Genomic DNA, 17,472 nt, shown 5'->3' with positions numbered 1-17,472 from the left:
GCTACTGTGATATTTGAACTTGGCACAGTACCTCCTTCTGTGACATAAGAAAACCTTAAGTGCATTACGTGTACAGCAATCAGGGTCACACAAGAGGTAGGGTGTGCACCATGATTATCATTATGCTATGATTCACTAGGTATGGATTACGAATGTAGAGTGTAGTCAGTGAATGTATGCCACATGAAGTTTGCATGGAGTTTATATGTTCTCCCTGCGTTTGCCTGGGTTTCCTCCAGGTGCTGCAGTTTTAAATAAATTCTGCATTGAGTATATTAATCCAGAGTTAATAATAATACCATTTAATTCGAATTAATGTTAGCCTTTTGTTAGCCTTAATGTTAGTTTTAAAGAAACTCAAAGGGCTGATCTCTACAGTACTGTACATACAGTACCAACCACAGTGTAGGAAAGGATGCCGGAAATTCGTGAGAGAATATATCTGCGGCGTCTGCAGAAAAACCACAATAATTTTTTTCTCATTAAGTTCATTCATCGGCTTTCGCACAGCTTGCCTCTTGTGACCACAGACGGAGACCTCCGCCCCCCCCCAGCACCCCCCTTCCCTTACAGCTCTCTGTCTCTCTCTCTCTAGATGTCTTTGTCTTCAGAGCTGTGCAGCGCTGGGGTTTCTCTATGGAAACCACAAGCCGAAATCCGAGCGAGGGAAAGCGAAAGTGTGTGTGCGCTTCCAGAACGGGTGTGCGGAGGGGAGACCGCCTCTCCCCCCCTCTTTCTCACACGGTCTTTGTGTTCCTACTGCCTCGGCTCCGGTTCTGAGCAGTGCTGCTTCCACACTCTCGCGTTGGATCTCCCCTCCCACACGCTCAAGCCGGGCAACTGCCTTTGCTTCTGACTCAGGCTCACCGGTCCCCTCTTCAGTCCCAGGCACGGCTGCAAGCCAGGAGAGCCCCTGCTCGCTTCGGACACCGCAAGGCGGCTTTATAATCCGTCGAAGTGGACAGAGCGAAGCGGGGAAATCGGTCTAGTCTCTGTGTTTGTACCCCGCTGCCTGCCGGGGTTTCTTTCTCCAGGCTCGGCGGAAAAAAAAAAAGCACAGCTTGATGACCAGAGGCACCGGGAGCAGCGATTACAGCCGCAGACGGACGCACCGCAGAGAGCTGCTCGTGTTTTAAATGAGATAGACGTTTTTGTCTTCGGGTTTGGGGAAACAAAACAAAAAACAATAAAGGTGAGACATTTCTTCTGTTTCTGTCACGAATTTCTGTAGACCTGCACGCTGCCTGCCTGTCTGACAGACGCCGTTAGAGCGTGCTCTGCTGAAGGATGAACAGTTCCTATTTTTAAATGATGTGCCCTTTGTAACAGCGTGCTGGACACACACTGCAGGTTTACAATAGTTTCGGACGATAGTGCATTTGAAGCGAATGCCGATCTGACCTACTTTTGCCATTGAAGGGTGTTATCTCTTCAAAATATTTCACTCCCTTTATTTTTACTGAATGGGGGTGTCAAACTGTTATCAGCAATATTCCGTCGTACCAATTTTACACTTCATTCTTGCCTCGTTGAATTCTCAGAAATGGTTTGTTTAGATCTGATGCAGTGATGGGTATCCACGACCATGATTATGGATTTTATAGCCTAAATAAATTAGTATATGCTTTTTTTTATTGCAAGGCCAGCTTTGGTCTTTTCCAGTTAGGAACGTGAAACACGTTATCCAAACTGTTCAAGTGGCGTACAGTAAGTCGATAATGTGTTTGGCAGACACCAAAACGTAACAATTTGTTTTCAATTGTTACCGAGATGAGGCGGCCCGTAAAATAAAACTTCCAGCGCACAGGTATCGATTTGCAGTGGAACAGACGGTTTAAAAGGGGCAGGGATCGGGCTTCATTTGCGATGCGATATTCTTCACTGCGACCAGCCTGTCGCTCAGACGATGGAAAGCGCAGGTGATCCAGGAGCGAAGTGGGCAGAGGCGAGACCGCAGTGGGGTTAGAATTGAAACCCATCACACGTCCCCCGCCTGGGAAGTGGCCGTCCACAGATTCCGGGATGGCCAGGAGATTAACCCCTCTGTCTCGCTGGAATCCTACACACAGCCCGCATCCCCTCGTTTTCGCTGCTCATAAATCCGTTCCAGCTCATGACAGGTTTCCGCTGTTAAAGACCTGAGACAACAGTTTATTAAGATGCAATTCCATTGGCGGTGACCCCGCGGAAGGCTTTAGTGCGGTGTAGTCTAGTCTTGGAAGGTAATTGCAGTGTTTCTACATGCTCGGTAGTGGTTTGTACAAAGCATGGTCAAGCGAGGGGTTCAGATTGACTCAATACGCTATGTGCTTGTGTGTCAGAGAGGAGTCTGCATTCCGTCAGTGAAGATGAGGCAGCAGTAGGAGAGGAAGCTATTTGGCTTGTGAGTTTCTTTCATCACAGTTTGAAAAATAGTGCACCTCTTTGCCGATTTATACTGCAGGATTTTTTTTTTGCCGTGTTCGTGATGTGGTTCTTCCTTGTTCTTTTAACAGTATGTACTAGTTCTTCTGTTACTTTCATTGCGTTTCAGGTTCATGTATTCTTTGAGTTCTTCTGCATAGCTTTTATACCGAGCTACCGGTACCACATACCGCTACATGTGAAAAGCTGTTCGCTAGTTTTCCAGCACGCATTACAATTTTAATTTCTATATCGTTACGCAAATCAGTCGGCTTCAATTTGTGACGACTTTTAAAGCAAAACATGGTTAAAGAATAAATATCCCCTAAAACAGTTGCCTTGAATGGGTGCAGGTCTTTCCGGAAATTCAGATTGCTCTCTAGTGAGCTGGTGATAAATGTTATTTTCTTTTAATTGCCATGTGAATCTGTGAAACTCATCATTACTAGCATTTGAACATTGTGACTAATAAACTTAATAAATAATATGGATATCTGCAGGGGGATTACATTTCAAAAGTATGGAAAACCACACAGGAGAGTACTCTACTTTTCTCGTTGTTCCAATGTATAAGTGGTAATAACTTGATTGTTTATGTTGTAATGAAGTTGACTCACCCACCAGAGATGAAACTACTGTAGGAGCTAAAATCACCTAGCTCACTAGGATCATGGTAGCCTGGGGCAAGAGATGCAATATTGTATCTCGGTATCATGCAATTAGAATCCCACTCCTGCCCAATTAAAATCCCACTCCTGCCCAGTGCAGTGTAGTTGAATTGGTGAGTATACTTCACAGGTATGGACAGTACTGCAGGCTACACCCCTTTGGTTCACAAAATATGTTCTTGCACCCCTTATCAAAGGGTGACAATTTATAGTTGCACAATGCTCTACTTCATAATGCTTGTAGCTAATGTTTTTTTCCAAAACCACTCGCAAATCACACATTAACTCGATCAACAAATATTCATTCTCGAAACAATCATGTACTTACGTGGGCTGCTGTGCTGTTACAGTCCATTATGGATTAATCGTTTAATGTCACAGTTACCACATGTCGAGGACATTGTGTTCAGGTCTGCACACCTAAAAGGAAGGATAACTAGACTTAATTATGCACTGCAAGACATGTGTTTATTACCAAAATCTTCAATGATATGAACTATAAAACAGACTGAGTATGGCAGAGTTTTATGAAGGCAATGGCTAGGAATTAAACAGACTGGCTATATCAGGGGCCAGATGTTTGTGATGGAGAAGCCGGATATTGAACAGACTGGGTATCTCACTTGTCTTATGTTAGAGGTGGGAATGAAGGCTATTAAAGAGCTCTGCAAGTCATGCATTTCTTCTCACATCAAAGTTCTAGTACAGTTAGCTAGTGAGAGAAAAAGACAGCAGATGTAATGAGTTAAAGACATATTTATTACAGATTTGCCTGTGTTTTTCCTCTGGAATGCAAATGTCTTTTCTTCTTAGCACATACTGTATGAGTAAATAACAATCATGAAGTGGTGAGTCATAATTGAAGAACAGCAGCACCATTTAAAAGCTGCTTCTATGTGCAAAACCTGAAGTGGAGGAGAGAAAGGCACATGGATATCAGGGTTGTGGAACTGAGCTGTGGAGGAGAGGTGAATTGAGACAAGTGTTTGTTTTTGTTTTATTTTTGTTATTAGCTAGCGTAAATAAGTTGTAGGAGCAGGTAGGGGGTACCTTTTATAGATTCTGCTCTTGAGTTTCTTGAGGTTATTAATTTTCTTAAGAGGCTAACAGGACATTGCCTCAACCACTTTTGTAAGTTAAGTGGTAAAGGGAATTCAGCTGAAAAATATCTCTCCTTCACCACACGGTGTCTTTGGAAGAGAAGCCACTTTTCCCTTCTTCTTTGAAGGAAAATGTTCCTCTCCTTCTGTCTCTGTGCTCCACTTCCCTCTTTGTTCATTTGCTTCCACCTACAATAGGCAAGCCAGTGCTTTCAGGCAAAAGGCCTGACTTTGTTTAACTCCCCAGCTCATTCTTGAAAGACAAACAAGCCTCAGTGGATAGAAAGGCCTTCTTTTCCTATAGAAACATCTTTGTGTGTTTAATCAACTAGCACTTTGGGGTGTCAGCTCCCATATCCTGCTTGGGAAAAGCAATGTTTTCATCTTGTGCGAATCTCATCTTTTGTTCTTGTAAAGTAGCTCAAAGGAAACGAAGCAAGTCTTAATGGACGGAATGCCCTTATGCCTGTAGAATTGCTTTTATAGATCTTAGAAAAAGCCTTCAAGGGGCTTAGAGTCTTCAGTGAGCTGAATTTCCTCCCTGTCATTCAAATAATTCCCTTTGTTCTCATAAGCATGCTCTGAGGGTATGGGGAATACTCTCCAGACTGCTTTGTCTTTTCTCACTCCAAATCGTTCTGACACCTACGAGCTCCTGTGGTGTGAACACTTCTCAGGGGCTCAAATTGTCATGTCACGGGCAGACCTACCTTACCGGGCTTTGGAAACGTGTTTACCTCCTGCTCCACATTTGGATCAGCAGCAGTCTATTTTAAATGACTTCGTAATATGCTCATGAAAATGGAAAGGATGGTCCTGATTTGATGTCTCACTTTTTGTTTTGTTTTTGCATTTCTCATCAAATAATTTTAATGAAATTTAAGCAAAGTACACTCATAAAAATAATTGTTAGAGAAAGGCCTTACAACAGTGCGAAACGTTGCCCTTTTTGGTGGGTCATTTCTGCTTTTGTTGTTTCAGAATCTCATTTTCTTTATACCTCCTACCTCTCTGACATCTTAATTAGGCCTCAGCTGGCAGGATTAGAAGATAATAGTCAGGAGGGTAATACCTAGTAATGCAGTACGTTTCGTTAATGACTGCTCAGTGTAAAGGAAGCCGTCAGCTGCCCATGTCAGGGACTGAGGGGTTATCACTGTCCAATTTGGGATCAAACTCAGGTCATCATATAGTCCCAGACTCCCTGAGGGATACAGGCCATGCTGCCTCTTGCCACCTTTACCATGCAAAAACACAATGACATTTAGCTTTTTCTGACTTTCTCTATACCTTGCAAGATGAATATTTGTAGGCCTCTTCAGGATTGTGTAATGGTGCCTGCATCACTATTCACAGGTGGGAATGTATGTAAAAACACATTACGTGTGTCTACACATGGAGTACAGCAGATTAATGCAAAGACACATTATCAATGTCTTGAAGTGTTTTATGTACATTGTCTCCCTTTGTCTGCATCAGTTTTAAAAGTTCTAGCCAGAGCCGCTTTTCAGAGGAGCATTGCAGTGAGTATGCAATTTCGAAATATGAAGGAAATTCTGAACACAGAATCATAGCAGGGTGGATTTGCAGACATGTTGTGTGAGCTCTTCCTGGTGCGCTTGTAGATGAGCTGGTGGATGGCGTATAACTAGATTTGTGGTTTCAGATTGATCCTTGCTGGACATCGCCATGATTTCTCCTAAAGACAAGCCCAAAAAGAAGCCTCCCAAAGACAGCTTGACACTTCTGCCATGCTTCTATTTTGTGGAGGTGGGTAGCCTTCTGATCTACACTGCAGCATTGTTTCAGAATGCAGTTACTGATGGTGAGTTGTGGCGGCAGCCAGATGTGGTGGTCAGCATTCCTGCCTTGCAATGCTGGGAACCCTGGTGCAATTCCTGGCCTGCTTTTTTGTATGCACTCCCCTTATTTATGGGGGTTTGCTCTGGGTGCTCAGTTTCCTCCCACAATCCGAGGACATACTGGTAGTGTGATTTTTGGGGGGAAACCTCGCCTTGATGTTTGTGAGTTTGTGCCTATGTGTGTGTCTGTGTGTCTGGGTTTCTCCTGCTTTGTGCCTGTTGCTGGCTGGAACAGGCTCCAGCTACCTGTGCTGGATAAAGCAGATAGAAAATGGAAGGATGGATGGAAGGATTGTGGGTTGTTTAAAGGCTCCTTGAAGGCTTAACTCCAAGGAACTCACTCTTACCTTTATTTAATATTTAAGGAACTCTAAAAATGGCACCGAAAGCCTTAAATATTGAATAAAAGCAATGCAAGGTCACCTTTCTCTTCCTGCCACAATATAATCATAACGCATTGAGCATTGCAAAGCAGAATGATAAACAAGTTCCAAGCCCTTCATGGCTAAATGGTGCCATTTCTTTTACTTCAACTTCTGTTTTGGACATCTCCTTTATTTATTAAGAAAACCTGAAGGTGTAGGTATTATCTTCTTTATCCTCTCAAGCAAGGCATTTTTTTACTGTAGATCCTAGACTGTAAATCCATATACGTATTCAGATAAGGGACCACAAGCCTGGTTCAACAAGTAGAAGATAAATTTGTTCAACAAACTGGACCGTGGGCACTATTTTGGAGCAGTTGAAGACAATACACATTAGGTGGCGATACGAGTATCACTATCCACCAGAAGGAGTGAGAATCTGTTTTATGGTGATCTCTTGAGTTATAGTCCGGTTTATTGCAAGCTGTAATGCTTAAATTGATTTGTGGGGCCGTGTTGTTTAGACATTCTCTTTTCTTTGTCTCTCTAGTAATAACAAAATGAATTTTGTTAGATAAAAGTAATAAACCCATGTCAGTTGCCCCTCTATCAGCATGGGCAGGGGTGTTGATTCTAGTGGCATCCTGCCATTAACTACAGAACCTGAGCTAAGAACCTTACTGTTCTTGCTGCAGTTAAAATTATAATGTCTTCCAATTTCTCTCTGAGTGTTTCAGAGCTCAGAGTGTCTTCCCACAGTCAGGATCACCCTCTGGGATGCTTCTCTTTCTTTTCTTTATGAAATCTTTTGCTCTTCTCATACTTTCAGCCCCCCTAGTGCAGGGCGACCAGGTCCTGGTGAGCCTCAGTCCTGCAGGTCTTGTAGGTACACTTCATCTCTACAGGCCTGGAACAATTTTACTACTAGTAGTTAAAGAGGTGTGGGTTCAATTGAGTAACTTAGAGCTCATTGAGAACAAAAATCAGAATCCTTCAGACTCTGGGGTCCTCACTGAACACCCATCCATCCATTTCTAACAGCTTTTTCCAATTCAGGGTCATGGGGGAGCCACAGACTGTCTTGGTAAGCAACTGGCGCAAGGCAGGGTACAGCCTGGAAGGGATGCCAGTCCATTGCAGGGCACACACAGACACACTCACACCAAGGCCGGTTTTCCCAGATGCCAAGTAACCTGCCAGTATGTCTTTGGACTGTGTAAGGCAACAGGAGCACCCAGAGTAAAATCCACACGCACCTGGGGAGAATATCCAAACACCATGCAGATAGTGTCCCAGATCCAGGTTTGAACTCACAGCCCCAGCACTGTGAGGAAGCATACGGGCATACAAATACAGTGGTTAAGCCCACTGAGCTTCACCTGAAGAAAGTGACACCAGAAGAAGCACCTGAAGGTTCCACAGCCAAGATATTGTGTCTCTTTTTGTTTCGCCATGGAATAAACCTTTACTTGCCCCTTACAGCCTGCACATGGTGATGCAGCTACCTACTTGAAGTTCCTCATTGAATCATTACCTGCTTAACAGATCAATTGTTTAAACGAGTGTTCCCAACTCCTCCCTGGTGCCCATTGATTGCTTTCCCGTGACCCTATACTGGATGAAGCGCTTAGAAAATGGATGGATGCAAGTGTTCCTAATCTTCAAATAATGGCCGATCTAGGGTGAACTATAGGAGTAGCCGCACTGGAGCTCTTTGAGAACAGGGATGGAGATCCCTGCCCCAGTGACTGTGGCAGTAATTGAAGGGAGGGGGTTTATGAAAGAGCCTCACCCTCCTGACATTCTCTCTCTGTCAGCTCCCGATCGTGGCCTCCTCCATGGTGTCCCTGTATTTCCTGGAGCTCACGGACCTCCTGCAGCCGGCTCAGGTGGGCTTCCGGTGCCACGACCGCTCCCTGAGCATGCCCTACGTGGAGGGCGGCGACGAGCTCATCCCCCTCCTCATGCTGCTCAGCCTGGCCTTTGCCGGCCCCGCTGCCTCCGTGAGTACCTGCCCACACCCTGGGCCAGAAGCCGGCCGAATCCCCCCCCCCAACTCTCTAGTGTCGTGTAGATAACAAGAACAAGGCAGAGTTTTCCGCACACACACGAGCCGAATAAAGTAGAGAACAACCGCACCTGGGTTTCTGGGAATAAGATGTGTGACAGGCCTACTTCTCCTCACATGAGACCTAAGTGCACGGACAAACCACACCGGAAAGAAAGAAGTATACTGTGCCAAGAGAATTTATTTGAGTAAAGTCCTTCAACGTACTCACAAAAGAAACATCTACTCTAACAACCAGCGACGTGAATCCCTGTTCAAAGCTATTCTGGATTAAAGCCATCACCAGGTATCCGATTGACTACTTCACCTCACGTGAGTCTATTTACACAATACAGGACTAAGTGGCTTCTAGTGGCAGGTCAGTTGAAGCTACTAAGGCGCCGGCTGCTAACCTGCCATGAAAGAGACAAATCGTTTAACGGATAATGCAAACCGTCCTTACCCTTACTGAGTCCTCCGGGCTGCGTGCTGTGTTCTTCTCTGCCAGATCATGATGGGAGAGGGCCTGGTCTACTGCATGCAGTCCCGCCTGAAGCTGCGGCCTGGAGCTGAGGGCAGCATCAACGCGGGGGGCTGCAATTTTAACTCCTTCCTGCGGAGAACAGTACGCTTCGTGGGTAAGGAGACCCTCCCTCAAGCCTCTGTAACCCTATGTCCAAAGTCAAATGGATATTAGAGATGTAGATAACAATATCTGCATCTGCACAGACAAACAATATCAATGTATGCATGTATGCACAAATGACTGCATGTCTTTATGTAGTACAGACCATCACATTAAAGCACATTATAAGATTTATAATTATAAAAATTCTGTACAACCTGTTATTGGAACATGTGTAAATATATATAGAAAAATGTACCTTTACAATATTGCAATATTGTATTTTTTGTCGTCATTATCAATACAATAAATAAACTGGATAAATTAATTGCCATGGGCATCATGGTAGTGTGGTGATCAGCACTGCTGCCTCACAGCCCCAGGGTCCACACAATTCCAGCTTGGAGCACCAGTCTAGGGGGAGCTGGCATGTTCTCTCTCAGCTATTCTAACTTGGCCGGATCTTCGTGGCCCTGTGGGTTGGGTAGGGACTTCGATAGACTCCAGTTTCCGGAAAAAGGTTAGGGAAAAACAAACTGCTGTAGATGTTGTACTTCCTTAGAGGGTTCATTATTTTCTGGTCTGGTTTTATGTCTGATTTATTTCTTTGAAGTTAGAAGATAAGAAACTTCCCATAATGTGTCTGCCAGCCCTCCAGACATGGAGTTATCACTGTTATCTGTCCTTCTCTCCCAGGTGTGCATGTTTTTGGGCTCTGTGCCACAGCCCTGGTGACTGATGTGATCCAGTTAGCCACAGGTTATCATGCTCCATTCTTCCTGACTGTCTGCAAACCCAACTACACCCTGCCAGGCATTTCCTGCGACACCAACCCCTACATCACTCGGGACATCTGCTCTGGGCAAGACCAGCACGCCATCCTCACTGCCAGGTAACTGCTGCAGCCTTCTGCTTCAGATACAGCTGATACACCAGGTGCACTATCTTCATAATATGAGCCATTTGATCACATTTATTGTGTTTTTTATAGGCACTAATATCCACACTTTGAAAACATTTCAGCAAAAAAAATCATACCGAGAATTGTACCCGTGCTATCGTGACTTGGGATATGACGACGTGACTCTAATTGAAATCTGACATATTACAGTGCTGCTGTAAGTCTTTGAAGTGACATAGCAGTTCTGATATACAGTAGCTAAAGATGCAGATATTTACATTTTTCACAGTGCTGAATGATATTAATTAAATTGGGTTCTGGGGTTATGAGCTGTCACAATGTAAAACACTATCATCTCCAGTGATATTATGCTAAGATGGTCACATTATGCACCCTCTCAGGGGTACTTAAATGTGCTGTCAGTCCTTACTAAGAGGAGTACCATCTCATAGCCTTGTCAAGTCCTTGAAATTGGGGTTTCTGCCTATAATTCCACAATGCACAAAAGCTTGCTTACACGCCAAGAATGGTCTTAATGAAGAATATATCCACAGCTTATCAAAAGTGCAGCTCTGCTATTCAGCAGTTTTATCCCAGGGCATGGGCATCCAGCTGTGTTCGACACTGTTCTGCCAGCCTGCTGCTTGCTTGCTGCAAGGGTTTGTCATGTGTGCACTGCAGGTATTCTAATTGATGCTATCAGATGGTATACACCCTCAGCACAGATTCTGCATTAACCATAGGTTTGCTCACACTCGTATCAGTTGTACTTGACTACCTCCTAACTCCTGAGTTTTTTTTATTCACTTGGCATTGACTTGTTGAGGATCAGTTCAGCGGTGGTTTGAAAATAATGAATATTAGCATTTGTTTGAAATACAGATTGATTGTATTGGCTCTCTCTCCCCAGCAATTCTTAATACAGCCTCTTTTTTTACCACAGGAAGACTTTCCCTTCCCAGCATGCCACTCTCTCTGCCTTTGCTGCTGTCTATGTGTCAGTAAGTACTGTCAGGCTGTCTTGTCCGTTATCTTTGGCCTGTTCGCCTGTTCACCTGTTCACCTGTCCAGATCTGTCTGAATCGGCAAGAAAAAAATATTTGGTCTTTCATACAAATTTTACCCCGTTTCAGGTTTCATCAACACATAATGCAATGCAAATGAACTGTGTATATGGAACGAGAGTGAAATACTGTGGGAATGTAGTAAAACTGGTCATCTTCATTGAACACACAGCCTTATTTTCCTGACAAAGATATTAGTCTTTCTCAGCACTTCTGGAACCATATTCACTGTGGCTGTCCATTCCCCGGTGTGGTAACTTTCAATTAACACACATAAATGAATTTCAATCCTCTTTAACTGTAATTTAACGAACAGTTAGCAACAAGTTCTTAACCGGCAGCACAGTATACTTGCTTCCCCTCACTTTACTAGCAAGAAAGGCAGACGACGAGCAGATTAGTTTCAGACGTTGAACAATATTGAACCTTTATGTGATGATAACCTGCAGCAACTGTAACAACCATCTTGAGACTGTTGACATTTCAGGGGGTTGACATTCATGACATCATAAGTTTTGATTGGTTGCTGACTTGGCTGTGATGGGTGTTTTTGCAGGTTCTTACTGTGCAGTCATTGGCTTGGTCATTTAGTTTTCACTTCTCTCGCCCTCAGATGTATTTCAACTCGACGATCTCGGACAGCACCAAGCTGCTGAAGCCAGTTTTGGTCTTCGCCTTTGCCATCGCGGCCGGACTCACGGGCCTGACCCAGATTACCCAGTACCGCAGCCACCCCATTGACGTGTATGTGGGGTTTCTCATTGGAGCAGGCATCGCTGCTTACTTGGTGAGTCTTTACCTGGCAGTCGGGGGAGTAGCGCAGCACAGCACAACAGCTGCAGCGGGCAGACATCTCCATCCCCCAGTGCAGAAGGACAGTTTAATCACTGACTGTCATGGCCACTCCTTGAACAGGGAATCTGAGCTCCTTCTGTCAGGACATCAATGTAGACTAGCCAGGCTTAGGTGCAGTAGATCTAAGTTATTGGTTATTCCCACAGCGATTAACCGAGTTAATCTGGAAAACTGATTGTAAATTTAACTTTATTAATTTATAGTTTTTTTTTTCATTATACATGCATCTTACTTACATCCTGAATGGGGCACCAGTCCATCACAGGGCAAGTACAAGTGAAGTGACTCAGTGTTTAATTATGATGATATGTCCTTAAGGTACACAGGACGTAGAATCAAAAGGCACCAGAACACCTTCACTAATTAATAACTAAACTGTATGACAGAGCATTTTGTCACATCACCACCGATGAGCTTGTCCGGCATCTTTTAAGGTTTTTAAAACATAGGAACCATGTTTTTCACTTTTATTAGGGTCACTGAATAAAAGAGCACTGTAATGATGGATTTCATAGACAAAGTACAGGATGGGACTCAAAAGTTCTGATAGTGGACAATCAGATTGACCATCGATCATCGCGGCTGAGCCAGATCTCTTCTCTTCCCTCCTTGCAGGCTTTCCACGCTGTTGCCAATTTCAAATCCTCTGAAGACGCCGCCCGCCGGCCTGCCCGTCCCCCACCCAAGGATGCCCTGCGGGCCCTGACTCAGCGGGGGCACGATTCAGTGTACCACAAGGGCCACGCCTCAGAGAGCAACGACGAGCTGTCGGCTCCCCAGCGCCTGGACGGGATGAACAGACAGGTGCCTCGTGAAAAGGTGTCCCTGGGCAGTCTGAAGCGGGCGAGCGTGGACGTAGAGCTACTGGCGCCCCGCAGCCCTATGGGTAAAGAGAACATGGTGACCTTCAGCAACACCCTGCCGCGGGTCAACACCCCCTCCGCTGAAGACCCAGCCCGCAGGCACATGACCATCCACGTGCCCCTGGACCCTCTCCGCTCCAAGCAGCTGGTCTCCGAGTGGAAGCAGAAGTCCATGGAGCTTAGGAGCATGAGCCTGAGAGGGGAAGAGGGACGAGAGGGAAGCATGGATGGCTCGGATTCGGGAGATGACGGCGGGGAGGAAGAGCTGGTGATGCCCTCTTCCTTGTATCCCACAGTCCAGGCCAGCCGGGCCGGCACCGGTGCCGGCGGCGTAGGCGCCAGGGTGGTGATCCCACCCAGGCCAGGAGCACCCCAGCTGGTGCACATCCCCGAGGAAGCCCCCCCAGTGTCCCCCAAAAGTTGCTCGGGCGCCCGTGCCAAGTGGATTTCCATCGCCGAGAAGACGGGCGGGCCCATCCCCGCCCCCGGGTCCCTGCGCGCCGCCAACCAGCCGCGGATCATGCAGGTCATCGCCATGTCCAAGCAGCAGGGCATGGTCGCCATCTCCCCCAAATCCTCCGAGACCTCCTCGTCGGCCACCTCGACCAGCTCCGAGTCGCCCCACTACCGGCCCCCTTCCGAGCGGGACAGCTCCAGCATCGTCACCGTCGACGCCCACGCCCCCCACCACCCGGTGGTCCACGTCCCCTCGGGCAACGGCAGCCCCTGGGAGTGGAAGGGCAGCGCCAACGGCAGCGCCTCGGAGATCCGCGAGGGCTACGAACTCAACGACCTCAACCGGGAGGCCAGCCGCGGCTACCGGCCGGTCAAGAGCGTCTCCCCAGGATCCTCCGCCAGCGACCCCGACCTGGAGCCCGCGGCCCACTCGGACCTGGCTTCCGAAACCCGGAGCCGGGAATCCACCCTCCGCCGGAAACAGCCCCACCTGGGGCAGGAGCGGGACATCGCCCCTCCTCAGACCGAGCAGGACCCCTTCTACAGGAAACTGCAGGCGGGGTGGCGGTACAAGGAGGGCAACTAAACCTCTGGAAATCACAGGCGGTCTCCCGCTCAGCAGGGAGAACTTTGCACCAAAGTGATCAGGAATACGCGCTCTGCATGGGAAATACCGATCGTCGTCTGGCCAGGCCATGCAGCGGACGCCCCGAAACGGAAATGATTAAGTTAAGGAGACGTGCCTGAGGGAAAGATGCTGTTTCTGATTCAGGTTTTGGTGCAAAGTACAAAAATAGACGTGGCTCTGGGCAAACTTTAAAAACCCTTAAGGGAAAGGTTTGGTGCCGCATTACACCTTTGAATAAACACACAAAGTAAAACAAAATACACATTCATCCTCATATTGTCTCTCTAAGGAATATGAGCACAGCTGGAGCCATACTAGACCTTTCTGTCAGTATTCGGTTGTTTTAAATGCATTTGTAATAGGCGTTTATTGAACTGCTTTCTTTTCTCATGAAGAAATCTTTGGCCTTTGTTTTGTAGTGGCGGTCCTTCCGTTCATTCTTGATTGTCAAGTAGCACGTTGGTGTTTTTTTTTAACAGAAGAAGACTCAGACTTTTTTTAAAAAAAGTTTTATTTTGAGCTGGACTCTTTGCGTTCCCAGTTCTGGTCATTTTTAAAGAAATTCAGACACTTGGACTGAACTTCCCTGACAATTTCAGGGAATAACTGCTTCCTTAAGAGGCAGCTTGTTGGATGAGTCTGCAGCTCCCTGACTTTACCTTTGATGTGGCATCAGGCTTCACATGTGAATCTATTCCAATGGAACATGAATTACAATACAGCTGTCAGTGGACTGGGACAGGACATCTGGAGTTGATGTGTGATGGCCTTACAAGGGAAAACTGAACAATGTAATTGACTGCTGCCCTTTCATGATGCAATAAGTTGGGCACTTTCAGCTGTAATCACTTACTTTAATTACCTTATCTAGCTTAACAATATTAACTGTTTTGGAATTGCTTTAATAAATTGGGCTTAAACACACTATGCAACAAATGCCATACGATTCCAGATGAAAATGATGAAATGAATACAGGTTGGAAAAAAAAGATTGGGCAGATTGGGTTTTGGAATCTGAGTCTGTTTCTCTTTTGAGAACAAAAGAGGGCAAGTCATTTTTGAGGAGTGTAGTGGGAATGAAAACCAGAAAACTCTTCTATCATGTGTGATTTGAAAAAAAAAGAAAACCAAGTGACAACATGAAACATAGCTGTAACAAAAAGGTGACCATTGTATTCAGAATAGCCTTAAGCTTAATGTTATGATTTAAAATGAACCATCTTGTAAAAAATAATCTAAAAAGAAACCTCTTGGCCCACAGTAGATGATGGGGTTTCTTTCCTAGCATCTTTAGCATCTTCTCCGTGAAGCAAATTATTAAACAGTTAGTACAGTAAATCATTTTCAGTGTTTTACGAACAGGCAAAATCCTTGTAGCTCACTTAAACCCTTGAATAATTTGTCATTCGGCACCGTCTGTTGTTTTTAATTGAAGTCTTTCATCAGGGGAATTGCCAATAGCTTCATGATCTCATGATTGCAAGTATTTTTTATGTTTAAGCTATTTGTGGCTGTTGGGAAATTAGTTTTTTTTACAGAATTGTGGATGAAAAGATTATATGCAGCAGTCAGTGATGACTTATTCCTCTGCTGAAACACAAACATATCTTGGTTCTGTGAGTGACCTAGTCTGAAGGGAAATAAAAAAAAGCCAACTTGTCCATTTCCCTTTCTAAGACAAAATCAGATGATATTTTAGTTTCAGCACTAGTAGATCTCAAGGGACAATTAAAGCCCATTGATAAGACTGAAAGTGTTATTCATAAGTAGGTCAGGATCTGGAATAAATTATGAAAAAGAAATGTCTTATACTGTGTTGCTTTAGAGAGCTGTCTGATCTTCTCATACCCTGGGGAGACTTTCCCTTATGTGAAAAGTTCTGAACTGAAAACCCTACTAGGAAGTATCTAGTATGCAAATTTTTAAATTGAAAGCTTTAAAATGGATGGATTTATTGCAATTTTAAGCACACACCCCCATGATAAAGACGTGAGCTGGTTTTCTGTGAGTGCAGGTGATTCAATCCTATGTAGAGAGACCTTTTTCTTTCACATAGTCAATAGAATGACTGAAGAATGTTTTTCCAGCATCAAGAAAGTGCAACTTATTGCAGTCGTGAAATCAATCAGGTGGATTCAATCAGACTCGAGCGAGAGGGATAATGACAGTGACCTTCCCAGTCAAAGCAATAGGAGGCAAGTGTAATGGAGTTATTTCTGGAGTTTTTGTTTTGTTTTTGGTTTTCTACCAGTCTCTAAAAGTCTGTGATTGATGTAAAAATCTTTGCAGTTTTGCAGCTGGTCTCCTGCATGTTGTGTATGTGGTGTCAGTTGGAAGTTTTGCTTTGTCAGTAAAGAAGAAGAAAAACAACAACACAAAAAAGACCAAACGGAGAGATCTGTCTGTGGCTGTCAGTAAAATGTTTTTTTGGGGGGTAATGGCTGCCCAGAGGGGTGTCTCAGCTTTTAAAGAGAGGGAGAGTCCTAGTCCTACGTCCTATCTATGACTCCAGTCTCTAAACTGACTGCACAGATGCAGTCTGACCTGAGAGATGGTGAGCCCTTTTGTCATCTTTTCGTTACTTTTTTCCTCTTTTTTTTTTACAAATTTTGCTCACATCCCTTCTGTACCAAATTTCAAGTCTCTCTGAAGATGACCGGATAAGGCATAGAGCAAGTACAGCCCTCCGTGCTGCCATAAGGGTGCTAACAAGTCACAATGACAGTGGAGCATGTTTGATGACTATTTTAATTAAGATTTCTGGCAGCGATTCTTCAGTTGCTCCTGTTTAAGATGCTATTAGTTTGCCATTTTAAATCTGAAGTACCAGGAAAAGAGATGTCAGAGCTGTACTGAGGGTTTCGTAAGACTCCAAAGCTAATCTGATTTCCCTGCCAGGCAATATTTCCAAGTTATTTTCAGAAGGTGATCCTTCTCGTGCCAAATTGTTTGATCAGGATCAGACAGAAAACGCAGAAAGGTACACAGTAATAGATGAAACCGAGCAGAAAAAGATAATAGGATCATTTGTAGCAGGTGTGACACAACCCTGAAGGTGGGCTTTATAAACACCAACTTAAAATTGTAATTTAGGCCAGCCTAAACTGTTAATTGTTAAACTGTTAATTACATTAATCCACAACTTTTGTTCACCGTCCTGTACATTTTTATCCACTTAGGGTTTGGTCTGTTTGCATGTCACACATGAACCTGAATGATGACGAACCTTCAGGTATACGACCACATTGCTGGTCTCATAACTTTCATCATAATGTTCAGAGCATTCAAGATATGTTCTTGTAACGTTCAGCATGATCAAAGGATGAACTACTATATACAGTATAAGTAAGCTCAAGGTTCTGTGGGAAACCAGACAACCCTTTCAAAAATGTTCAGTCTTGTTCAACAGCAAAGTCCAGATGGGTTCTTCTGTGGCAGCAGAATTCTGTCCTATCAGTGACACAGCCTACACGTATCCAGACAGTAACAAAAATAGGGCTTTGTTTCCGAGTTTTAAGTGGAACTATGTTTGAACACACGCCTCGTTGGGGCTTCGCTATGACGGCCTGCCGGCGCTCTGACTGACGCTCTGACCCCTGGTTAACGAGGTGACAGCTGTCAACTGAGATCCTTGT

At 44.8% G+C, this 17,472-nt stretch overlaps 1 protein-coding gene across 1 annotated transcript; it reads left to right on the top strand.

Moving 5' to 3' along the window:
• Nucleotides 1-574: 574 nt before the first annotated feature.
• Nucleotides 575-16,855, top strand: plppr3b (phospholipid phosphatase related 3b). Its single transcript, XM_006639938.3, has 8 exons — nt 575-1,192; nt 5,838-5,941; nt 8,216-8,401; nt 8,954-9,083; nt 9,767-9,962; nt 10,915-10,972; nt 11,649-11,822; nt 12,506-16,855. The coding sequence occupies exons 2-8, from the start codon at nt 5,861-5,863 to the stop codon at nt 13,793-13,795; spliced, it is 2,115 nt and encodes a 704-aa protein (XP_006640001.1). The 5' UTR covers nt 575-1,192; nt 5,838-5,860; the 3' UTR covers nt 13,796-16,855.
• The last annotated feature ends 617 nt before the right edge of the window (nt 16,856-17,472 follow it).

Source organism: Lepisosteus oculatus, chromosome 29 (genome assembly GCF_040954835.1).
Source record: "Lepisosteus oculatus isolate fLepOcu1 chromosome 29, fLepOcu1.hap2, whole genome shotgun sequence".
NCBI classification, from domain to species: domain Eukaryota; kingdom Metazoa; phylum Chordata; class Actinopteri; order Semionotiformes; family Lepisosteidae; genus Lepisosteus; species Lepisosteus oculatus.
This window is presented reverse-complemented; position numbering and strand designations above follow the sequence as displayed.